Source organism: Macrosteles quadrilineatus, unplaced genomic scaffold (genome assembly GCF_028750875.1).
Source record: "Macrosteles quadrilineatus isolate MER2022 unplaced genomic scaffold, UCM_ALF_1.0 Scaffold_4__1_contigs__length_99947679, whole genome shotgun sequence".
NCBI classification, from domain to species: Eukaryota; Metazoa; Arthropoda; class Insecta; order Hemiptera; family Cicadellidae; genus Macrosteles; species Macrosteles quadrilineatus.
In genome coordinates, this window is record NW_026542597.1 from 98,817,514 (window position 1) to 98,844,073 (window position 26,560).

General features: G+C 36.7%; 1 protein-coding gene across 1 annotated transcript in view; it reads left to right on the top strand.

The window, feature by feature from the left end:
• LOC128993284 (probable multidrug resistance-associated protein lethal(2)03659) overlaps window positions 1-26,160 on the top strand; it is a 76,439-nt gene extending 50,279 nt beyond the window's left edge. Inside the window, exons 5-29 of the mRNA XM_054417075.1 lie at window positions 1,235-1,445; window positions 2,283-2,505; window positions 2,908-3,064; window positions 4,577-4,715; window positions 5,095-5,205; window positions 5,800-6,075; window positions 8,382-8,536; window positions 9,059-9,190; window positions 9,454-9,551; window positions 9,914-9,999; window positions 10,465-10,580; window positions 12,728-13,021; window positions 13,464-13,633; window positions 14,498-14,686; window positions 14,947-15,026; window positions 15,994-16,144; window positions 16,909-17,015; window positions 17,789-17,912; window positions 18,663-18,833; window positions 19,158-19,285; window positions 19,423-19,668; window positions 19,879-20,051; window positions 20,807-20,936; window positions 21,674-21,784; window positions 24,951-26,160. Coding sequence (XP_054273050.1) covers window positions 1,235-1,445; window positions 2,283-2,505; window positions 2,908-3,064; window positions 4,577-4,715; window positions 5,095-5,205; window positions 5,800-6,075; window positions 8,382-8,536; window positions 9,059-9,190; window positions 9,454-9,551; window positions 9,914-9,999; window positions 10,465-10,580; window positions 12,728-13,021; window positions 13,464-13,633; window positions 14,498-14,686; window positions 14,947-15,026; window positions 15,994-16,144; window positions 16,909-17,015; window positions 17,789-17,912; window positions 18,663-18,833; window positions 19,158-19,285; window positions 19,423-19,668; window positions 19,879-20,051; window positions 20,807-20,936; window positions 21,674-21,784; window positions 24,951-25,013 — 3,841 coding nt within the window. The 3' untranslated portion in view covers window positions 25,014-26,160. The remainder of the gene's footprint in view (window positions 1-1,234; window positions 1,446-2,282; window positions 2,506-2,907; window positions 3,065-4,576; window positions 4,716-5,094; window positions 5,206-5,799; window positions 6,076-8,381; window positions 8,537-9,058; window positions 9,191-9,453; window positions 9,552-9,913; window positions 10,000-10,464; window positions 10,581-12,727; window positions 13,022-13,463; window positions 13,634-14,497; window positions 14,687-14,946; window positions 15,027-15,993; window positions 16,145-16,908; window positions 17,016-17,788; window positions 17,913-18,662; window positions 18,834-19,157; window positions 19,286-19,422; window positions 19,669-19,878; window positions 20,052-20,806; window positions 20,937-21,673; window positions 21,785-24,950) is intronic.
• Window positions 26,161-26,560: the final 400 nt, after the last annotated feature.

Sequence of the window (26,560 nt, forward strand, 5' to 3'; positions counted from 1 at the left end):
TTTTATTTATTTTCCTAATGAAACGATCCAACGATTTTCTACCCTTTGCAAATTATCTGTTAAAACCTCAATACCTACCATTGCGCAATTAGTTTTTTTTATATGTTAGTGGATTTTTATAGTATATTAACCTTGGATTTGTATAGGTTATTTACCCTAAATTTTAACATAAAATTAAAAATTGTCCTTAAAACTTTGTTGTCATACGACTAAGATCAACTTTTTCATTAGTCAGGATCATTCATTGAAAGCCCATTGTTCCAATACAGTAGGTTCATGTTTCGAACCATCAAAAAGCAACTGACATTTCCAAGGATTGGACTGGAGATCTATTGATTATTAGGAGAGCACTAAACCACTCAACTACCCAGCTGCTGTTTATTACACATTTTTTTCAATTCAATGTGTTAAGCACTCGTGTGCCCATTAAATTTAGGCTACTAAACTTTACCCTGTGAATATGGGTCAGTAATGGGTATTTAAAGTAACAATACAATGCAGGCCAAGGTCATGTCATTAGAACTAAAGTAATCAGCTGAGAGATGATAACACAGTGAATAATGCAGCAATATTCTTGTAAAAATGATAACAAAGGCCAAGGTCACTCGTTACACATTGTTATGTTTTTATTCAATTATTCAACGTTTTTATGTTAACTCTTCCATTTAGTGGCCACCTTTGACCAGTCAAGATTTGCTGGTTTTCACCTAATTAACTAATAGACAAGAGATCAAACAAGTCTCTTATGCTTTGTTTAGATTATCCCTCAGAGAAAAAGTATTAAAGATTTGTTTGTGTAGATGATAATTTTGGTGCTAAAAATATCAAACAATGAGCTCTAGACTAATAGCAGTGTCTTGTCAACAACAAATACCTTTTGGTAATTATATGGAGAAGTATTACACTTGTATAGTCAACGAATAAGATAGATATACTTGTTTAGTATGGTTTTAGGAGGTAATAAATAGTCCAGAAAAAGTCCTAGGTGATGCCGAAGTAAATTAAGTAAAATAAAGCTTTACAACGTACAATTACAGAGCTTTGGGTTAGAATTTTTTAATGTTGCAAACTCGCAAGCTGAACATTTTTTGTATTTGATGAATGAAATCATAGTTGTAAATTGATTAACTGAGGAAGGGTAAACCCCCAGGAGAGAGTTTGAAGTATTTGACAATTATAAGTTATAATCAGGAACTTTTCATCAAGTTGACCTAATTGTTTCCTTCTATCGCAGGGTATCCCAGCCATTATTCCTCGGCAAGCTGATAGAGTACTTCACCCGAGATGGAGGTGGCACTGTGAGCAAGGATGAAGCGTACTTCTACGCTGGAGGAGTCGTCATGTGTTCAGCACTCAGCGTGTTCATCATGCATCCGTACATGCTCGGCATCATGCACATAGGCATGAAGATAAGAGTCGCCTGCTGCTCGCTCATATACAGGAAGGTAAAGTTTAAATAGTTTGTTTTATGCTTAATTCTTTAGTTTCGGAAATATTGTTGTATGAGTGAGGTTTTTTCAAATCATTTTGTCTAAAAGAAAAATATTACACTTTGATTTAATATGAACTTTTATTTAGTATTTTATGTGATACTTTTGATTGAATATACTCTACTGTAAAGTAAATGTACAGTTTTCATGTTAAAGTTGTTGCCAGTAAATTCAGTAATTTAGTATCAAAATACTGATGAAACAACAGGTGTTGCTTTAGCTTATGGTTTTTATATCTTATACAAAATTTTTAACCATGCCATAACTGAAAGAGCAAATTATTGCACACTGTAACATCTTTTATGTTCTCATCAGCTATCTATGAGAGGATAATTCATTACGTTGAATGTTACAATTTGGTACGGATGACAACTAATTTAAAACTATTTAGATAATTCATCAGTGTTTGTATCCTCTTTGTGTGAAAAACTACCTACTGCTGAAACGTTGATAGACGAAACGTCTACATACCTATATAAATTGATAGTCAATATAAACTGAGAAATTAAAACTTATATCCTTTAATTGTTTTTAGTGCATAAAAATCATTTATCCAGGATGCTACAATTTTGTTAAGAAAACTTAGATAATATTTTTGGCATTTTCTTACATATTTTGGGGGGAACTTGAATGTTGAACTTTTGTTGAACAGTATCATCAATTGATATCCCAATGATAAATGTCATCTAGGTTCTCAGAATCGTCGTGGTCAAAATCAATTAGTAACCCTCGGATTTGAAGGCAAGCCCTATAACCAATCATCTACTCAATCACTTATAATTATGTTTCCAGGCCCTGAGACTCAGTAAGACAGCCCTAGGACAGACCACTGTAGGTCAAGTGGTCAACCTATTGTCCAACGACGTCTCCAGGTTTGACATATGCACCATCTTCGTACACTTTCTGTGGGTCGGTCCGCTAGAGACGATCGTTGTGCTGTACTTCCTATGGAACTTTGTAGGACCTGCGTCAGTCTTCGGTGTATGTGTGCTGCTTGCTCTAATACCTCTGCAAGGTATGTTAATTTACTTGTAGTATTGTGTAGTTGAATGAACTCACTGAGAGCTAGAGTCTAAATCTGTATTTCTCCCCCTAGTATTTGTTACAGAGATATTTGATGTGTTGTAAAAGATAGTACTTCTCATAAGATTGTAGTTGTTGTTAAAAAGATTTATCAATTTCATTTCATGTCGTGTGTGGTGAGTCGAGTGGGCACATTTTGAAACTTTGGCTAAGCTGTCCTTGTGATCATAGGGATCCTAAATAAATGTTTTCCTAATAAAAGTTCATACTTAAATATTCCATTCTACACTCATTTTACATTCTTATCCAGTTTATAATAGGCAGGAGACGTTACTGTTTCAAAAATGAAGTTAATGATGATGATTCTTTTAACCTACCTACTTATATTCCGCAGCATGGCTGGGCAAGATGACGTCAGGGCTGAGGATGAGAACAGCTCTGCGGACTGACGAGAGAGTCAGACTGATGAATGAGATCATCTCAGGAATACAAGTCATCAAGATGTACACTTGGGAGAAACCCTTCGCCTACCTTGTCTCACAGGCTAGGAAGTGAGTCAATCAGTTATAGTGTCTATACAGGGTTAATTAATATTTGTTGCTGTTGGAAAACATAAATGTTTAGGGGAATATTAATGTATGAAGCCATACACTTTATAACTCACGGTTAGGACTCAACATTAAAACTAGAAAGGTGCAAAACTACTTGTTACAATCGTACAGGCCTATGATTTTTATTCTCAGATTGTCAAAGTTTGACTGAGTTTGTCAAAGTGTCAAGTGTTAGGTTACCAAGTACCGTGTTTGAAGATCATTGCAGCAGTGTAGATCATCAATATAGTTTCAAAATTGCACAACTATTTTGCTTGTGAAGTGTGTATAGGCATAGACAAAAAGAATCAAATATAGACTGTCAGCTGTGCTGCGGTTACCATAGGTTCTGGCGTACACCACTGGGAGCGCCATGTAGTGTGTACCCGTAACTACATGGCGCTCCAAGCGGTGTGCGCCAGAACCTATGGTAACCACAGCACGTCTGACGGTCTGTATTTAATTATTTTTGTCTATAGTAAAGGTTCTATCTATAGCAATTTATCATTGGTCTAAATTAATTTACACAGTAAACATTTTGGATTTGTTCATTAGTAAAACATATTTAACATTTTTGATTTCTTTTTCATATAGATCAACCATTAGCCATCTAGTTTTTTACTAATAAACATTATTATACTGATAAAATAAAATGATTAACTTACCTTATCAACCACAGTTGTTGGTATGATGACTAGTTCTGTTCCTTAGAACTTCATCTGGTAATTTTGAGTGCAGCCACATTATCAATGTAGGTAATAATACATTGTGTTATGTCAATAGATTCTAAAAAAAAAATGTCACAATAACAATATAAGACTTACCATATTGATAAATGAAATAAAATTGCTTAAACTGATAAAAACTGTACATACTGGTCAGCACTGTCTATCACTGCCACTGACTAAATAAAACTGACTGAATCATGATTTCTCTTCTTCTTCCCAGTGCCACCTGTATTTCAGTTTTTTTGTTATTCTTATATTATACTTCTTTTATTTGTTACTTGTCAATATATGTATTAAAATAATATTTAACTGAAAACATGACTGTTCATTAAAAATGTTACATGTGTCGAGTTTTTTAGCTCTGTAGGTGGTGAATTCTTCTTTAACATCAAACTCTTTGTTAATACTTTAACTATATTCATGTTCTTATTATGTATAGTTCTTATAGTGTAGTTGTGCAATACTGATATTGAATGTTCGGCATAACTGGATTGCTGTATTCTTTTGTATTATGGAACTAATCATTTGAGGTTTGTACCCATTTACAATACAAAATGACCCGATGAAGTTCTAAGGAAAGAAAGTAGTCTTCATACCCAACAACAATGAATTATAAATGTTTTATAATCACAGGTTTACATTTGAATTCTTCTATGATTTTTTGCTACGGTTGTTTTAGTTTTTAGGTTTAACTAGATCTTCTCTTGATTCTTTCAAATGTTGACTAATTCTTGAATGTTATCAGGCGAGAAATCAAAGAGATTAGAGGAGCCTCGTACATCAGAGGACTTCTGCTTTCTTTCATCATCTTCCACTCCAGAGTCGCCATCTTTGTCAGTATTTTCGTTTACATTCTAATGGGCAACGCCATCAACGCTGAAAAGGCAAGTGTACTTTATCTGTGCAGCCACACCAAATCATGACAATGATTGTTATTGGTCTTTTGTCTCTTTTAATTTCTTTTACCTTAATTTGAGTTTACAATAAATTACTAAGCGGAATATCATCCAGGGATCCAGGTTATATTTGATGATAGATTTGGATGTGCCTCTTTGTAATATTTTTAAATATGGTATTTAAATGATTATTCTTTTTAACTCTTATTCAATGTCTTTAAATTATTATGGGGTTTTTAAAATCACTTATTTAGTTTTCTTAGAGTTTAACAAACGATATTGTTGGATTCATTTCAGTTGATTGCAAAAACCATAACCACCATGTGTCAGTAGTTTGCAAACTAATGTTTATATTCTCTAATTGCAGGTTTTTGTTGTCACTTCATACTTCAATGTATTGAGACAGACCATGACAGTGTTCTTCCCTCAAGGTATCGGACAAGTAGCAGAAGTACTCATCTCTATCAAACGACTCCAGGTAATTCAAACTCTCCTTTCACCAGTGTAGATTCTCTAAAATGTTTTCAGAAAAGACGAAAGATACTAGAACAAGTTAAAAATTGAATGAGGGAAAATTGCTCAAAAGGTCCATATTTCCTATAGTTTTCATATCCTAAAGTGAAATGATCAATAGATTTTTATAGAAGCTGGCTCTTGGATAATGAAGTAGACATCTCATCTATATGGAACAGATAAAGCCATCAAAAAGTTTAAAACATAGTTTGATGAGCTATTCACAATGTGTGGTAACATCTAAAAGTAAATTTTCCCCATTTATTTTTGTTATTGTGTTACTTGATGTGACATAAAATATACTATAGTTTACATTACATTAAGTTTTCCAATCAGTTTGGCTTGGTTAAACAGTTGGAGTATTCAACTGTAATTCTTAATTTACATCAGCACACGATGTCGGTGGCCCAATTAAAGTTCATTGATTTTAAGTCCAAAACAGGTTACAACTTTCAGATGCGAATGAATGTTGTCTTATACAAATATCTTAGTCATATATAAATCTGATTAAACTACTTGTTATTGAAACCAGTTTTTATTCAAATATACTTTTCAACAGACATTCCTCAACTACGACGAGACCACTCTACAGCAAGCTCCAGAGATTATGAAGGCCAACGGGACAAAGTCAGAGAAGGACGAAGAAGTGGAGCCAATATTCCGAGCGCCCAGAGAGGACGCAAGGACAAAGGTGGCGGCAGACGAGGGTATCACTGTGACCAACGCGACGGCACGATGGACTCCTGAGGTTGCAGACGACAGTTTGAGCCACATCAATCTGCGAGTTGTTCCTGGGAAACTCACGGCCATCATCGGGCCTGTGGGCAGCGGCAAGGTATTGCTAACTGGTGTTGGTGTTGGTACAACTGAACCTGTCACTTGCATTTAAATGTTGCAAAGTGTGTATATTCTTCGTATATCCTTCGTCTGTCATAAGAGCCATGCATTTATGAAGCTTTTTGGTAACATGATCCAATTTTAAAATAACAATGAAATACAGGCGACGGTGAACATGTTTCGAAATGCTTCCGGCAAAATAGTATGGGTAATTCCACTTACAAAATGAAATATTGCAATATTGTAGGTTATAGACAAACAAAATAAAAGCGTAAATATTTGTGCTAAACCAAATCAATAGTAGACCTAGTTTGGTGTCTCACTTGGTCTGTTGAATGTATTGAAACCTAAGCAGTCAGTGGTGGGTTGCAGACGTCACTGCTGCATGCGTTGTTGGGAGAACTGCCTCTCAAGACAGGGAGTGTGTCTATACCAGAGAACGTGTCCTAGACATGTTGATTGTAGATCTAGTGTGGTGTCTCACTTGGTCTGTTGAATGTATTGAAACCTAAGCAGTCAGTGGTGGGTTGCAGACGTCACTGCTGCATGCGTTGTTGGGAGAACTGCCTCTCAAGACAGGGAGTGTGTCTATACCAGAGAACGTGTCCTAGACATGTTGATTGTAGACCTAGTGTGGTGTATCACTTGGTCTGTTGAATGTATTGAAACCTAAGCAGTCAGTGGTGGGTTGCAGACGTCACTGCTGCATGCGTTGTTGGGAGAACTGCCTCTCAAGACAGGGAGTGTGTCTATACCAGAGAACGTGTCCTAGACATGTTGATTGTAGATCTAGTGTGGTGTCTCACTTGGTCTGTTGAATGTATTGACACCTAAGCAGTCAGTGGTGGGTTGCAGACGTCACTGCTGCATGCGTTGTTGGGAGAACTGCCTCTCAAGACAGGGAGTGTGTCTATACCAGAGAATGTGTCCTAGACATGTTGATTGTAGACCTAGTGTGGTGTCTCACTTGGTCTGTTGAATGTATTGAAACCTAAGCAGTCAGTGGTGGGTTGCAGACATCACTGCTGCATGCGTTGTTGGGAGAACTGCCTCTCAAGACAGGGAGTGTGTCTATACCAGAGAATGTGTCCTAGACATGTTGATTGTAGACCTAGTGTGGTGTATCACTTGGTCTGTTGAATGTATTGAAACCTAAGCAGTCAGTGGTGGGTTGCAGACGTCACTGCTGCATGCGTTGTTGGGAGAACTGCCTCTCAAGACAGGGAGTGTGTCTATACCAGAGAATGTGTCCTAGACATGTTGATTGTAGATCTAGTGTGGTGTCTCACTTGGTCTGTTGAATGTATTGACACCTAAGCAGTCAGTGGTGGGTTGCAGACGTCACTGCTGCATGCGTTGTTGGGAGAACTGCCTCTCAAGACAGGGAGTGTGTCTATACCAGAGAATGTGTCCTAGACATGTTGATTGTAGACCTAGTGTGGTGTCTCACTTGGTCTGTTGAATGTATTGAAACCTAAGCAGTCAGTGGTGGGTTGCAGACATCACTGCTGCATGCGTTGTTGGGAGAACTGCCTCTCAAGACAGGGAGTGTGTCTATACCAGAGAATGTGTCCTAGACATGTTGATTGTAGACCTAGTGTGGTGTATCACTTGGTCTGTTGAATGTATTGAAACCTAAGCAGTCAGTGGTGGGTTGCAGACGTCACTGCTGCATGCGTTGTTGGGAGAACTGCCTCTCAAGACAGGGAGTGTGTCTATACCAGAGAATGTGTCCTAGACATGTTGATTGTAGATCTAGTGTGGTGTCTCACTTGGTCTGTTGAATGTATTGACACCTAAGCAGTCAGTGGTGGGTTGCAGACGTCACTGCTGCATGCGTTGTTGGGAGAACTGCCTCTCAAGACAGGGAGTGTGTCTATACCAGAGAATGTGTCCTAGACATGTTGATTGTAGACCTAGTGTGGTGTATCACTTGGTCTGTTGAATGTATTGAAACCTAAGCAGTCAGTGGTGGGTTGCAGACGTCACTGCTGCATGCGTTGTTGGGAGAACTGCCTCTCAAGACAGGGAGTGTGTCTATACCAGAGAATGTGTCCTAGACATGTTGATTGTAGATCTAGTGTGGTGTCTCACTTGGTCTGTTGAATGTATTGACACCTAAGCAGTCAGTGGTGGGTTGCAGACGTCACTGCTGCATGCGTTGTTGGGAGAACTGCCTCTCAAGACAGGGAGTGTGTCTATACCAGAGAATGTGTCCTAGACATGTTGATTGTAGACCTAGTGTGGTGTATCACTTGGTCTGTTGAATGTATTGAAACCTAAGCAGTCAGTGGTGGGTTGCAGACGTCACTGCTGCATGCGTTGTTGGGAGAACTGCCTCTCAAGACAGGGAGTGTATCTATACCAGAGAATGTGTCCTACGCCAGTCAAGAACCGTGGCTGTTTGCTGGTAGCGTCCGTCAGAATATATTGTTTGGCTCACCCTACGATAGAGAAAGGTGAGTTGTCTTTTTGTAAAGCTATTACTTTTATTATTAACTTAGCTATTATGTTTTTAGGAAAATCCTAACTTAGCTATTATTAACTTATCGGCATTCATGGCTGTTGAATTGTAGATTTTTTCTATAACTATAAATGGGGTTAAACTAGAGGATACTGAAAATACATTCAAACACTAGAAGATCGTTTGTCTAGTGAGATTATGAATGTTTGTACACTAGTTTTATTTTTATAGTTTTAATTTAATTTTTTTACTTCCACAGCTATTCTAAACCTCTCTGCGTTGTGTGTTCATCAGGCGTGTTGATCAGGTTGCAGTGTAGTTACTGAAAAAATTGAAAGACGATAGATGGGCTACAGTCCTGTTGTCTATAAATTTATAGTTTTAGGTTTACGCACAAGACTACAATATCGTTGTTAAGTATGGCCTTAGTGCTTAAGTGCTTTTTTTAGTGTAAGTTTAAACATATATAGGAAATCATGGACTTACTGTAGATGAGAATTTTGTTGTCTTGTCACAGGTATCGTCAGGTGGTGCGAGTGTGTGCTCTGAAGGCTGATTTTGAACAGTTCCCGTACGGAGACAAGACCATTGTAGGAGAGAGAGGGGTGTCACTCAGCGGAGGACAACGAGCTCGCATCAACTTGGCCAGGTCAGTATCTTCTTGTACTCAACTCTACATTCATCAAGCAGTACGGTTAAAACGACAGACCCAGTGATTCTAGCTGTCCTTAAAACATCAGTTTACTTTTTAGACTAGTGAGTTTTATTACACCATCATGAAATTAATTATATTTTACTCCTACCCTTCTTAAAAAAACCAGGCTCTAAGACCCATTGATAATATTATCCTCTGCTCGCCTAAGTTAGCTTGCCGCATCACCATTTGAAAGTAACCCTGAGTATGATTCGCAGGGCTGTGTACAAGGATGCAGATGTGTATCTACTAGACGACCCTCTGTCAGCCGTGGACACTCATGTAGGGAAACATCTGTTTGAAGATTGTGTCACAGGTGAAAAAACAATTTTTTTCATAGTATATATTTGAACAGTTTAATGTAATTAATATACAATTTAGTCTGTGTTCTATGTGAACGACATTTTTCTACTTTACAGCAAGTATGCTACTTTTCTTCAGTGCTTAAAGTTTTTTTTTACTTAAATTACCACCTTAGACCTACCTGCTTGTGGGGTGGTCTAAAGAAATAGAAATACTGAAACAGTGTTACATGGCCAAGTCACGAGTCACAAAATTATTATTCTTGGCTTTTAACCTCAAGACAACACCACTTAGTTACTGTGTTTGATGAACTGTTTGAAGTATGTAGGCTAATGTGTTGTTGAATGGGATAGAAATGCTTTTATATTTTTACAGGCTACTTGAGGAAGAAGACAGTAATTTTGATCACGCATCAAATCCAGTACCTGGGCTTGGTCGATCACGTAGTTGTGATGAATAATGTAAGTATATAGTATGGAATTTACGTATAACGTAGGTAAATGTTGCCTTGTTATGTCCAGAATATCAAGTCCCTGTTTGAAAATTAAATAATTCAGTAGCTATTCATTTGTAAGGATCATAATTGTGTCGTATCGTTAACTTTAATCTTACGCTTTGTTTAGGTAGTCAATGATGGCTCTTGTTGCTTACAAAGTCAATGACATTGTTGATAACTAACTGTAATGTTTTACATTTTGCTGATTTAATTTAAATTATATGAAGGAATCAAAATTTACTGTCCTAGCTGCTATTTACCTACCCTAGCTGTATTGGTTAAGACTTGCTGGATTCAATATGAAAATGCATAAATTACGACCGTTGACTACTGTGTGTTTCGATTGCCAATGTTTTCTTAGAATGATAAGTAAAAGCAAATGTAGGCTATGTAAAAAATGGTTAAATATGGTTTGATTGTTGCATTGCAGGGAAGCATAGACAGCGAGGGAACCTACCAGGAGCTGCAAGGAAGGAATTTGGAGTTCCTGAGATTAAGCAATTCAGAAGAAGAAGCTAATGAAGAGGGCAATCAAAACAGAAACCTGTACAAACGGCATGCTTCCATCCAGGTAATATTTTTGACATGTGTTGAATAGGCTTAGCATCTGATTAATATTAGCTATTTTAAATACTCTAAAATTCTTCCCTGGGTTACAATGTTCTCATTTGCTTATAAATGTATTTAATTTGTTTCACTCATTTACACATTTGCTCTTAGCTATTTGTACAAGTTATTTCTATCCAACAATCGTTGCAAACTATTGGTTGCTGAAGTTAAACCTGTAGATTCTCTCTCTATGTCAATTCATCTATGAAATATTTACACATCACATGTTTCTATCAGTGAATATACTATAATATAGTTGACTTAATTTAAAAACGCAATATTTTATAACTCCTTTCAGTTTAACGACCAGGAATTTTGCCACCTGATGTCCAGAATTTGCTGGGACACCTAAGCTTTTAACTTAAGTTGTTTGTTTAGGAAGATTATTTATGGGCTTCACTCACCCTTATTTTTGTCTATGATGTCATGTCTTGAGTTGTAATTATTTGACACCATCTTAACTATTAAGTCTGATTATCTAGTATTTTTTACTGGTTACAATTTAAACCCTCGCCGTAGACTGTAGTGCCTGTACTTCCAGCCAGGATGAGAATGGTGATGATTCAGATCCAACCCACAGAGAACCCTCCAGTTCCCTTCCTCCCCCTCCAACCCTTGTTGTTATCGAACCTCTCCCCACCACATCCTCCTATCACATCCCCTTGGCTTCTGAAGGGTTGACCTCGTACATTGATTTACTCAATGCTCGTGTAAGTACTACAACTGGAAATGCATCTAGTAAATTGTTTTGTGAAGTTGAATAAAACATAACAAGCTTAGTACAAATATACAGCCAAAGCTGGGAAATCACACTAACATGTCCGGCCAACGAATAGTGGAAGTGATGGCGAAGAAAATCTGAAATGGCACACGGAGGGATCTGATTTCAGATTGAGACTTTTTTACTGATTGTGATAGAAAATTTTTGTACTACTCTCAGAATTACACTAACTATAACAAAAAATTCAACAAAGAATATGTTGTGGCGATGTTACAGTCAGTGAGGAGTGTAGCCTCTTCCATGGAGGATGGCCAAGATACAGGCCGAGCCTCCTGAGATAGCAGAGATGAGGTCCAAGGGTACAGTCAGTGGCAGAGTATACAAGACCTACATGAAGTCAGGAGGCAACTGTTGTATGCTCATGTTGTTGTAGTGATGTTACAGTCAGTCAGGAGTGTGGCCTCTTCCATGGAGGATGGCAAGATACAGGATGAGCCTCCTGAGATAGCAGAGATGAGGTACAAGGGTACAGTCAGTGGCAGAGTATACAAGACCTACATGAAGTCAGGAGGCAACTGTTGTATGCTCATATTGTTGTGATGATGTTACAGTCAGTGAGGAGTGTGGCCTCTTCCATGGAGGATGGCAAGATACAGGATGAGCCTCCTGAGATAGCAGAGATGAGGTACAAGGGTACAGTCAGTGGCAGAGTATACAAGACCTACATGAAGTCAGGAGGCAACTGTTGTATGCTCATGTTGTTGTGTGATGTTACAGTCAGTGAGGAGTGTAGCCTCTTCCATGGAGGATGGCAAGATACAGGATGAGCCTCCTGAGATAGCAGAGATGAGGTCCAAGGGTACAGTCAGTGGCAGAGTATACAAGACCTACATGAAGTCAGGAGGCAACTGTTGTATGCTCATGTTGTTGTAGTGATGTTACAGTCAGTGAGGAGTGTGGCCTCTTCCATGGAGGATGGCAAGATACAGGATGAGCCTCCTGAGATAGCAGAGATGAGGTACAAGGGTACAGTCAGTGGCAGAGTATACAAGACCTACATGAAGTCAGGAGGCAACTGTTGTATGCTCATGTTGTTGTGTGATGTTACAGTCAGTGAGGAGTGTAGCCTCTTCCATGGAGGATGGCAAGATACAGGATGAGCCTCCTGAGATAGCAGAGATGAGGTCCAAGGGTACAGTCAGTGCAGAGTATACAAGACCTACATGAAGTCAGGAGGCAACTGTTGTATGCTCATGTTGTTGTGTGATGCTACAGTCAGTGAGGAGTGTAGCCTCTTCCATGGAGGATGGCAAGATACAGGATGAGCCTCCTGAGATAGCAGAGATGAGGTCCAAGGGTACAGTCAGTGGCAGAGTATACAAGACCTACATGATGTCAGGAGGCAACTGTTGTATGCTCATGTTGTTGTGGTGATGTTACAGTCAGTCAGGAGTGTGGCCTCTTCCATGGAGGATGGCAAGATACAGGATGAGCCTCCTGAGATAGCAGAGATGAGGTCCAAGGGTACAGTCAGTGGCAGAGTATACAAGACCTACATGAAGTCAGGAGGCAACTGTTGTATGCTCATGTTCTTTCTGGCAACTGCTGTATTGACTCAGCTGTTAGCCAGTGGTGGAGATTACTGGATCACATATTGGTAAGTATAAGAATAAGTGTAATGTAACTATGTAAGAATTGTGGGAAGCGAGATGGCGTAGTGGTTAGAGCGTGGGACTTCAGTCCCTGAGGTCCAGGGTTCGATCCCCGCCAAGTCACCAATGGATTTTATCCAAGTGATAATGCCGCAACCCCTAGGTCTAGCCTGAAGTAATTTGAAAAACAATCCCAGGCTCGTGCCTAGCGTCCTAGGACGAAAAAAAAATATGTAAGAATTGTGTAGGTAGTTAACAGATCTTCCTCTATCTTTTGGATTTTAGGCTTGGCAGTCCTTGTTACCCCAGGCGACATTTAATCATGACTTAAACAAGTTGTCTTCAGATAGTAAAAAGACAAGGGCTTAGGACCTTCTCCCCAATTAAAAAATAGCCACTGTCCTTAAATAAATAAAAAAAAGTTTATTTTTTGGTTGATTTGTACAGGGTTAACTTGGAAGAGTACGGATACGTTAAGTCTGAGAGTGCCTCATCCATTGCCCAGCCACTACAGCAGTCTCTAGCCCAACCCCTTCTACAGGTTACCAACGCCAGCTTTACGACTACGACAATGCTGCCAAGCACTGCTACCAACACTACAGAGACCACACTCTTGAGTATGTTGGAAACTTGGTTATTTAATCTCTAAAGTTTTGTTCTTTTGAAAACAAACAGAAATTTTTTTTTATAAAAACTACACAAATCAAGTCGTTGAGACAGTAACGGTAACTTGGTTGTATACTTTAATCTTATCCCCTCTGCTGCATGATAAGGGAAGAATTGCTTTGTTCCTCACCAAGGCCAGTTATTTCTTACCATTTACTGTATTTACTTTGGGACAGCTGGGTCCAGTTTAGGACCATCAAAAAGCTACTGACTTTCCCTAACATTGAACTGGCAACCCTCTGATTCTGATTAGTGGCTCAACTACACAGATACATAACATGTCACAATCGATACCTTGGCTGTTGCCTAGTCATCAAACATGTCAGATTAATCATCAACGTCCTTAAACAACCCCTATTGTGAGGATAATACAGACTGACAGCTAAAATAAAGAGCAAGAAGAAAACCCATTAATAGGAATCAGGTAAATTTTTATGTTCTTTTGTGAATTATTTAATAGTGATGTAAAACAAAAAAAAACAAAAAAAAAATACAACCGAATATTTATTCTGGAGTATTGTATTTTAATTCAGAGTACGGTAGTTCATGACATAATAACACTAACACTTATCACTGACAATTAATTAAGACTTGTTATCCCTTAAATTTTGCCAAATGTGCCGGTCAAGGGGGGCTTATTTATCATAAAGACATTATACTCAACCTATTATTGAGCTTTGAGTGCATTCACGATTGAGTTGTATTCAATTATTGAATGTGTAAAATAATGAGATACCGGTTTTGGGTATACTATCCCTTAATTTGTTAGACTGTTGTGGTAGGATATATTCTGACCACAGCTGTACACTTTGCAGGTCTGCCGCTCACTAGAGATATGTGTGTATATGTGTTCTCCGCCATAACTGCAGCTACTGTGATCGTCACGTTGTTCCGCTCTTATCTCTTCTTCTACCTGTGTATGCGAGCGTCCCGTCGTCTGCATGACACCATGTTCAACTCCATCACTCGCGCCACAATGCACTTCTTCAACACTAACTCCTCTGGTAAGTGCTCTAACTAAAAACCTTAATCTTGGTTGGGAGGAATGTTCTAAATTCATGGTGGTGATTTAATTATAGAAACATTTTGACACATTTCTTTGACATTTAGTCCTATTTTTCCCCTATTGCATCACTCTTTCCCTTGCTAATGATACTATTCTGGCAACTTATGAATTTTGACATTGAATTAAACCCTTGCTTGCCTTCTGATGTGAATCTTTATTTTCATTCCAAAAGTCAAATGCAGCAATTTATTTTCCTAGGTCGTATTCTCAACAGATTCTCCAAGGACATGGGGTCAATTGACGAACAGCTGCCAGCCGCTCTTATAGACTGCTTACAGGTGAGTCACTTGATTTAAACAAACCTTTATTACCGCAAATATAGAACTAACTCGCCTACAAAAAGAGTGCTAGGCGTGTCATAACACGCAAAAAAGTGAACAATTCATTAAACTTGATAATTATATCCTTCTAGAGTGTTTCTTTAAAAGATCTTCTTAAAATAATCTAGATGTATCTTCAAAAGAAAACGTTATGAAGCCTTTTTTCTGAAGGCACATAGATGAATAATTTTACCATCACTCTAGCAAACTGTCAAGATCATGTATTACTAGCTGTAACCCGCGGGCTTTGCCCCGTTTAACTTCTTAATTTTCAAGATTATCTCGTTCGCATGGCTCAATCACGTCCTGGTTGAAGTTTGTTCGCTACGCTCACTCACCTTTAGGTTGGAGCTCGTTTGCTACGCTCACTCACCTTTTGATTGCAAATTAGCTGTTGTCATAAATGTAAAAGAAATAATAGTGCTGCACCCTGTTGGTAATCCTTGTAACTTTAATGCTATTGAACATCATAGAACAGAACCAACTTGTTAATTGAAACAGCTGTTAAGATTCAATAATTCCATTTCTCATAAGGTTGACATGGGAAACTCCAGAGCCACTGGGGCGGAGCCCGAAAGGATTTTTGAAATAAGAATATGCCTATATGTTAATCGGGAATGTGAGCTATCATCATGCTAAATTTCAGCCCAATCCGACCAGTATTTTTCGCGTTCACTTGTCACAAACATACATCCAAACTTTCTCATTTATAATATTAGTAGGATTATTGTTACTTTTTCTGTGCTATCGAATGCCTAAAACTCTTTTCTTAGGAGAGTTAGTTTTGTGTCTATCTCTTCTTAATATATTCATAAGCAAAGTCTAGTAAGTAATGGTTTGAACATTTTTTTTAAATAAACGTTTCTACATCTTTAAGCACTTGAGTTGGTTTGTTTCTTGAACTAGACGACTCTTCTGTTGACAGATTGGACTGAGCCTGATAGGCATCATCGTGGTGGTAGGCCTGGTCAACTATTGGCTCATGGTTCCCACCGTGTTCATCGGAATACTCTTCTACTTCCTGCGCAACTTCTATCTCTCCACCTCACGCAGCGTTAAACGCTTGGAAGGAGTCAGTAAGCAGTAACCTCCGCTTGTCTATAATTTAGTCACCTAATCTTGATTTACTGTAGTTTATTGCTGAATAATTTTACTTTAGTAATCTGCATGAAACTCCCGTTAAATTCAACATAAATTTTTAATTTATAAGATTGAATACATTTCTTGTAGTTTTTTACTGATTACAAAATTTGTCCTTGGATTTTAAAAAGCTTTTAAGGGTGTGTTTATTACTAACAAAAATAGTAGATAAGGGTTATTTGAATCGCCTTTGTACCTTTAAAAAGTTGGGAAAAAAATTTAATTAAAAGTGTTCAATAAACAATGTTAGCCCTAAAATAGCGTAATTCTTGAAGCTACAATTAATGTTGTTAACTTAACCGTACTCATACCTTTGCATTGGTAGGGTTTTCAACTTTTACATCACCTAAAGTAATTATTCTACATCTGCAACTACGCTTCTGGCTTAGCTACGTATAAGAAACATTCTTTCCACGATAATGCTTGAATTTTGTTAACAATCTCCTTCATTCATATGTTTTAAGAATTAATATTCAGACCATAGGTCGCATATGATTACAATTGGTTGGTGCTGTCTTTTACTGAAATTTGCTAAGATTCTCATTGTGTACGATTGCTTCACCGACCATCCAGCTACATTGTAGTTGCGGTTAGAGCTTCGTCACTAACATAATTATGAGACTGGTGACATTAAAGTCGTCAGTAATGTTCTGGATTTGTGATTGTTGTGGAAGAGATAGTATTCGCTCCTTTGTTGTAGCTCGCAGTCCTGTGTTCTCTCATCTGAACGCTTCTCTGCAAGGCCTGACCACCATCAGAGCATTCCACGCACAACAGATCCTGGAGAAGGAGTTTGACAACCACCAGGTAACTCACAGTGTACACTTGCTGCAAACTTGATTTAAACTTGCTGTAAACTTGGGGCAAACCTGATGAAAAATTGATGTAAACTTGGGGCAAACATGATGAAAACTTGCTACAAACTTGATGTAAACTTGGGGCAAACATGATGAAAACTTGCTGCAAACTTGTCGAGATGTAAAAAACTTTTCATGAAACTTTAACCACGTCAAGGGATTGCAAACTTGTCAAGGATGTGTGGCAGTGTACAGTCAACATTACCTAGTTATTACACCAACCATGACAGAGTAGTGCTGGATTTCCTTCAAATCCCCTGATTGATTAGCAATTATAATAAATTTAAATAAATGTTTACATGTGTCAAGGAATAATTTAAGTTTTACTGTTTCTATCCCAGGAAAAACATAACATTTCACTGATCAATTTTATAAATGTTCACCAAAGCACTAAGCACATCTATTTTGAAAGTTTGTTGGTGTACAATTGAATCCAATTGAAAACTTATTACTGCATCAATTTAGGTTTGTAAAAAGCGAGGTAAACCAATGACCGAAATAAAACTTTTCATGTTTATTAATAACACTTATACTTTTTACTAATAAACAAACATCACCCTAACACACAAACAAATTGCATTTGCTGTTTGGAAAAAAACTTAAATAATGTTTGGCAGGCATTTAAAATTGACTAAGTGTTTCATTTAACTCAGTCCAAGCCACTTCTACACCTCCTATTATGTTGTTGACTTTTACTTTGTAACAGATGTTTCTTTGTCATAGGATCTCCATTCTTCAGCATGGTATATCTTCATTGCATCAAGTAGAGCGTTTGGGTTTTGGCTGGATGGAGTTTGCCTCATCTACATTGCATTGGTGACATTTAGTTTCCTCTTCATGGGATCAGGTAATTTATTTTACTTGCATATTGTTTTTGCACACAAGTAGATATTCATTAGTTAATTATCATTTGGATTTTTTGTAGGGGAATATCCAATTTGAATGGTTCTTTTTTCCCTGGATTTGATGTATTTCTAAAAGGTGGACCTACTGTTTAAAGTGTATGTCTAAACACGTCATCCATACGTCCAAGTTTCTAAATGATCACATTGTTAAAGCTGTAACCACCAATCTATAACAAAGGACATGTATAGCCTACTTTTTACTTTTACATTTTTACCTGTTATTGCTGTGATATAAACATTTATAATCCAGTCTGACTGGGTTACTGTGTAATCCTATGTGACAATGTCTATTGCATGATTGTTTTGCTTAAGGACAATAAAGGATTTCTGACAGTGCTCGACGTTGGGGCTCTTCCTTGCTCGTCTCAAATATATATCCGGCACAACATATCAGAGCTGAAAGTGCATGGTCGTCCCATAAGCATGTTTCCTCTATATCTTACTTCTCTGTGACTAGCAATTTGCCAATTATTATGTTATGAATATTATAATTATGTGAGGGTAATTAAACACATTTAGGTAAAATATTTTTCCCTTTAAAAACATTTTTCAACCTCTTTTGTGGGAATTTATCTTCAACTCGTCTAAAACATTACCTTCTAAAGGCGTACAAACAAGTTCATCCTCTTATAACTCCCAACTCCATTCTGCTCTGAACCAAGTTACTGATGGTAAACTGCCACTGTTCACAGAGACGTTTGGAGGCAATGTTGGTTTGGCCATCACACAGTCCATCGGCCTCACAGGGATGTTCCAGTGGGGCATGAGACAATCCGCAGAGCTCGAGAACCAGATGACATCCGTAGAGAGAGTCATGGAGTACACTGACATTGAGAAAGAACCACCACTGGAATCTCCACCTGGTAGGCAATCAGTTGAATTTGCTCAAATTGTATACACCACCAAACCACTATTCAATCTGCAAATACACTGTGGGTGAAAAGGTTAACCCTCAGTCCACAGCCTTTTTCTCCTCCCGATCTCTGTTATATGTAAACTAAACAATGACATGTATGTTGTTTTGCAGTTAATATTTAATTAACTGTATTTAATTACTTATTCAGTTAAGTAAGAAATAAAAGAACACGCAGAACATTTTCTCTGAGTCGGTTCATAATTGTAGTATGCAGTTCCATTCTCTTTTGATTTCACTATTGTTTTTTCTATCAGCTGTTCACTTGTTACAGACAAGCAGCCGCCCGCCACTTGGCCAGACGAAGGTCGGGTCACTTTCAATAGAGTGTTCTTGTCATACGGACCCAATGAGCCTCCAGTGCTCAAGAACCTCAACTTCACCATCGCTCCCAAAGAAAAGGTAACAATTTAATCAAAATACCTCTTTAGATGAACTAAGGCGTAAAGATTACATGGGAATAATTTTAAAAGGATCTTTCGATTAAGTGAATGGATTTCACTTAACCACAACTAACCTATCTCGTTGTCTCTGTGCAGGTAGGTATTGTAGGCAGGACGGGCGCTGGTAAGTCTTCACTGATTGCGGCTCTGTTCCGTCTGGCCGAGGTGCAGGGAGAGATAGACATCGACTACATCGTCACCTCCTCCATCGGCCTTCATGAGCTACGCAGCAAGATCTCCATCATCCCACAGGAACCCGTGTTGTTCAGTGGAACTGTGCGCAAGAATCTCGACCCCTTCGACCAGTACACGGACTCGGTGCTGTGGAACGCACTCGAGGAGGTAAATTATTCCTAATTCGCCTTTAGGGTTTGTGAAAATATCCTATATACACCTTTCAGCAAAATATAATAGTGCTAGAATAAATTTTTGTTTTATGTTGTAAATCTATAAATCCCTAAACTATAGTTTTCATGTTATGCTTTCCCATAAGATACCCCTTACTAATTGCTTAGAAAATCTAAAATTTACTGATTTTGTCTGGTGTAACAGGTTGAACTGAAGGAAGTCATCAAGGACTTGGCAGGAGGGCTGAATGGCAAGATGTCGGAAGGAGGCAGCAACCTGAGTGTGGGACAGCGGCAACTTGTATGTCTGGCCAGGGCGATCGTCCGCAACAATCGCATACTGGTCATGGACGAAGCCACGGCCAATGTCGACCCTCAGTGAGTATATACTCTTGGCTTCCTCAACATCATATGTGGCTATGTAAAAGGATTCACAAGCTTCAAAATACATAGAAAATATTATCATTGTGTTAAATCTAAAAACGTGACACTGAGCACAAGTGCTTTGGATAGGATTTTTTAACAGGATTACCTAAACAAAAAAAAAGAGTCCTCAATGGCTCAATAGTTTTTTCATACTCCAGGGTTAAAAATTCTTCCAGCGACTGTGAAATGTTGTTCTAACTCTGTTGTAGTGAGTTATTGAGTACAGTTTTTGTGTTTTTCCGGCCAGGGGCCAGGGTGGACTCTTTTCCAGTGAGATAAGCTTACTGAGCTAACAAAACTTTTACTTAACCTAATTAATTTTTCTCAAATCGTCAAAAAAAAAGGTTTCAAAAATTTCTGACAGCCACTGAAAAAGAAGATCAAAGAATTTCCCCCCACCAAAATGTAACTCCAATTGTGACTGTAATTAGGACCACCTGAACTGTAATTAAAATCACACACATACCATATGAAGTAACATTTACCTTCCGTTTTCACACATATAATGTGGAAAGTGAAGGCAGAGTCAGACTGGTTTTGAGGTTCAATAACCAGATTGCTAGCTGTGTCTGGAAGATGGTTACTGAAACTGTAACTGTAGGCATCCATGATTGTACTAGGTACAGAAATAAACTACGTCACAACTTGCCTCAACATAACATTTTAAGTTTCTTTCTATTTGAGTTTCAACTATTTCCATGTTACAGGACCGATGGCCTGATCCAGAGCACTATCCGTCGCAAGTTTGCCGAGTGTACAGTGCTGACCATCGCACATAGACTCAATACTGTCATGGACTCGGACAAGGTGTTGGTCATGTCAGCAGGAACAGCTGTGGTGAGTGGCGATTAGTTCATTCAGTTCATCTATGATAAGTTTTCCTTAGAGTTCCTGTCACCACCAAGTGGATTAACTTGCATGTGACAACGGAACTGTGTTTTTTACTTCATATTCTACCCAGTTACCACCTTTGTGCCACTATCAGTCTCTTTATTGTTGCCAAAAACTGTACCAAGAAAAATCAATGCTCCCGTCAAGTATGAATCATGTTCTGTGATTAGGTTCATAAAAGCAACCCTTAATTAAATTTGATGCCATTTAAAATATTTGAATACAGAAAAGTGGCAAGATGTAAAAATATGCAACAGCAACTTAGGGTGTTCGCAAAACACTGTACACAATACAACACATTTGCATAGTCAATGTGTTCACCAGTTTCTATAAAGATAGTGATTCAAGTTGAGAAATCTTTGCTGGCTACTATGGTGTTCCTTTGTTAGTACAAAGGAACACCATCGTAGCCTTAAAAATGTGTTAAACAGCCTAGTAGCAGTCCTTGAGATGTACCCAATCAAATCAACAAAACTAATTAATTATCACCTTGGTAGTATTATAACTCTAAATGATTCTTTGGGATTGTCCCAGGACTGAGTCGTTAATTGATCGTTGGTTGAACACTAGTGTGAGGCCCTGTGTGAAATTTTAATAAATAATGTTGGAATGTTTTCACAGTGTAAAAGTACCATACACACTTCATGTCTTGTACTGAACTGTTCTCTAACAATGTTTTGTAGGAGTTCAACCATCCTCACATTCTGCTGCAGAACCAGGAGGGAGTTCTGTATGGAATGGTGGAACAGACTGGCAAAGTCACACGAGACCTTCTACACAACATTGCTGCTGCCGTGAGTTATATGTAGTTAACAGCTGTTGAAAGTAGGAGATTGATCCATACTATCATGTAACTAGTCATAATGTCTCAATCTCTTGCCAGTTGATGGATACAGTTAGAGTAGAATTCCTCTTATTCATATAGTGAGTCTTGTAGCATTTGAGATTGTGGAGATACAGTTGGAAATAGTACGTCACAAGCCACCAAATAATCAAGAATTAGAGGCATCTCTGGTCTAAACCGCCGGGGGCCCCAGATTCTAAATACGGCCCTGTTTGCTTTGTTGAATATCAATCAATCAATCAATCAAAATAACTTTATTCATATTGTACATTTTGTACAGAATGGAGTCATCTATAATATTAAAACGAAACGGTGTTTTTTTATTTCACGATTCTGAATCAACCAGTCGACGGATTTTCGTGATATTTGTGTTGAAAGAAAGATAATTTTGAGAACTAGGGAATGTCGAAGCCATAATTTTACTTTAGGGTCCCAGTTTTATAGAAATTAAGTTTTAATTTTTAAAAAGTCTAGCAGCCGACGCTAAGATTCTTAACTAGCTTTTGGAATAAAATAATTTGCTTAACATAACAGCTGTAAACATTCAGCATTTGGATAAAAATGTAAAGACATACTTAGGGTTGACTTATTTATACTATGTGTAATGCTAATCATTGATACGTGCAATTCTTCTGTAAGAGGATGACAGATTAATTAAATATACATAGTAAAGTACTAGGATGTTCAAATTATTTTTTAAAGCAATCTTTGTAATCTTCGTTTTGTTTTAGAGCAATATAATTTGTTTTAACTAACAGCTGGTTAAATATAAACTATGGAACTATGAGGCTATTTTATTTACTCTTATTTTGTCATTGATTATAGGAAATAAGTAAGATTAGTAGAGATAATCAGACCACAGTTTTAACCAAAATTAATTAAACCATAGTACAAATCGAGGCTCTGTACACGAGTCTTAATAAAAAAGGATAAATGCAAATTATTTTTCTGCTCCACTTTTCAAGAAAAGATTAGAAAAATAACAATGTTTACAGGTTTAACTCTTAATGGTAGCTTTTTGTTTACAATTAATGTTTGTCTGCTTTAACTTTCTTTGGATTAGGCCCGGAAATATTGATGTCATAAAAAGAAGATCAAGAATAATCAGAAATCACGATTTTAAATTACCATCACAACCTCAGCCGGGTTTTATACTAAGATAAACAGATGGATGACATAGATTGAACACAACGTCAACATTGACCTAGGATACTGCAATTAAACAAACCACCCTTTTATGAAATCGTGTTCAGTTGTGGTTACGTTTAGGGGCACCTATATCAGCGCCCCCCAAACGTGAAAAAATCACTTTTATTTCAACTATGAATATATTGTAATTTAAATGAACTAATATGGGAAATTACGATGTACGTTTATTCAATGAGGGTGGGTTATCAAGGATAGAACTGATAACGGTATGGATAATAAACATTGACAATTACGTCATTAGCTTTACTAGCGTGTTTACTTTTTATTTTCCTGCTACATGTGACCAGTTCTTTTTTTCAAATGAATGTTATTTGAACCAAACAGCTGTTTCAAAACAAACTGTTATTGTTTTTACTTTTCTTTTTTTACACTTATTTATTTAGCAATTAATGCAGTGAAATTTGACGATTAGTTTTGATGTTATGACACCAAAGTTAAATTATATGTAGGCTACTGTGAATTTTATTGGATATTATCGTTTAATTTTAGGTCGTTTCTATTCAGACCTACTGGAAATTGTGAATAGTAGTTGTATTTTGGTGATAATAATTATGGAAGAGGCAGGTATGCTATGGAAGGTGGTATCGATAACTAGGTCTACACACTTCTCAATTGACTATTACTCTCTCTACCGTAGGCTACTTATAATCAGTGTGCGTCTGTGCGAATCGGCTGCAAATCTCACTACAACGCTTTTCACATCGTAAAAATTGCAGAATTGCTGTTTTATTGTAAAATTATCGGATTTAAAATATTATCGTATACGCCTATGATGGAATAAAAACATCATGGAAAAAAAAACAACACAAAATTTGTTTACAAGATGATTTTTCACATTAAAACTGCAAGAAACTTTGCCTTTATTCGTGTAAACTAGCTGATCTGAATTGTACACGGTTTTAACTGACTACTGAATTCCCGTACGTAGGACGGGCTAACACCTCGTAGTTATAAAAACACAATATTAAACTTAAGACTACTTACAAAGAATATTGTTATTATAAAAAAAATCAAATTTCAGGAAGTTGGAAAAAATCTTCTAATTTATACAAGGGTCTGTTGGTGAGAAATAATTTCAAACGTTTTTTAAATGAATTAAAATTACTTATATTTTTTATATTGTCAGGTAAGCTATTGAAATATTTAACACCACTATAAGATGGAATTTTTTCATAAACCGATAAATTATGTCTGTTGAACGCCAATTCATTACCTTTTCTGGTTGAATATGTATGAAAAGAGTTCAATTTTGGCAATCTTTCATGGTTTGATTTAATATAAAGGGCTATTTGATAAATGTATAAGCTAAAAACAGTCATAATTCCTATTTCTTTAAACTGCTCTTTTGCGGATGTTTTTGACTTTAGTTTTAACATAATGCGAATTGCTTTTTTTTGAAGTTCCAGAATGCTATTTAGGTTAAAATTTGATGTGCCCCCATAAAGACACAACCCAAAAGAAATATGTGATTCAATTAAGGAATGATATACTATTTTTAAGGTTTTTAAACTACTAAATTTTGACATCTGTCTTAATGCATGTATGCCTGAGTTGACTTTATTACAAACGTTTTCAACATGACTGTCCCAGTTGAATTTATCATCTATATGCAATCCAAGAAATTTTATTGTTTTAACTTCATTTAGTAAAATTGTATCCATAAAAATATCAAATTCAGGTGAATTTTTGCTCGTTGAAGAAAAGTTTATATGTTACACTTGCAAACCCAATGCCTTTAGATGGGCAAATACAAGGGTTTAGAGAGGCTCGACCAATAGTACTTTCTTTAAGGAGGATCAAACAAAAATACCAGATTTTTTAGTTAGAAAATTTATGAAATTAAAAAAATCATTTTAAAAGATCTACAAAATTAATCAAGTTAAAGTGAATGAAAATCTTTTTTGCAGAGCTACAGGAGAAAACATAAAGAAGAAGTCACATCGAGTACAGAAAGTAAAAAGACGTCATAGAAGTAATACGAGCCATGGGTGTACAGTCTCCATGGTAATTTGCTGGTGCTAAACACTCGACATCAACAATCGAGTGTCAACTTATCTGTCTAGTATCGCCGTAGTTCCTATGTGATCTTCTCTGCTGATTGTCAGCTGTTTCACACAAACCCTCGTATTCCGACTGTATAAACAGTGTCGTGTTTTTAAAGACTCTCGTTCCATCAAGTCATATAAACTGTAAACTACTCATTTAATACGTATTTATTTACATAAGCGGTATCTTTGAGTTTCCATTATTATTAGTTCTTAATTGTGATCAACTGATGTAATCAGTTATACAGATGCTTAGAGATTTCTGTCTGTGATATGTAATCTTTGTTTGGTTACAAAAAAATGAATCACATGTTTTATGAATGTTTTAAACAACAATCATCTCCGAAAGAACTCTATAACAGTGGTTTAGTTTGAGTTCTTCTTTGTCATGAAAGAATTACGCTTTAATATTTGCAATTAAATCTAAGACAAACATTTTGACATCACTTCTAATATATGAACCGGTGGTGCTTTAGATGCACTTAATTATTGAATAAGTGGTGCTTTAGATGTGTTCTCTGGATAAATATGTACAAACGATGTAAGCATTCTTAAAACTTATAATGTACAATTTGTTAGTTTGTTCAGAGCTTTCATGTTACATTAACTCCGTATGGAGAAAATCGTTGATTATATTTTTTTCAATGAACACTTTAAATATTCATTTTAAAAACCACCTTAAGATGAACAACTATTTTTCTCCTTAAATTTTCTTGAGTCAGAGAGCTCCACTCAACTTACGTACCGTAATAAAAGTGTTGAATCAGACATTAACAGGGTTTTAAATCTTAGATTTCATTCACTATTGTTTTACATTATGTGTTTTACAAAATATCATCTAAAAGTGTGTTATGTTATAAATTATATGCATCGTGATTTACTTTTTACTATGCTATATTTTAGTGCCTTTTCAAGTGCCTAAATTTGCATACATAATTAATTGTATTATTTTATTCGTACTTTAGTTTGTTTTTAATTTGTTACATTACATGCTTCAATTCAATCACAGGTAAATTTAGAAGATAAGTATTTAGTTCAATGTGTTCTATAATATTTTTATAATTTGTAAACAATCAAAAATGTTGATAGTGTTTAAATCATGTTATGTCAATATGTTAATTATGTCAATATAAGAATTATTTTTTAATAAAAATGTTAAAAAATAAAGGTTTTTTCATTGCAGGAATAAAATCCTGATAAACTGGTTAACCTAGATAGAATTTGGATCAAGGTAGTTCTTGTCGGTAAATAGATGCATATCAATGAAGTTCCACATAAAGCTAAACTGTACGAGGTGAGAACTTTTATTTAAAGACTGCTGCAGCTAGCAGTGAATTCATTAAGCTATAACTGATGACAAATCCATTTGTAAAATTATTATCACTGAATAATCTTACTTTTTTGATAAGAACATCATAAGAATCTGAGTAACATTTAATTTCACGTCAGTCAATTCCTTTTAGGTTCACATA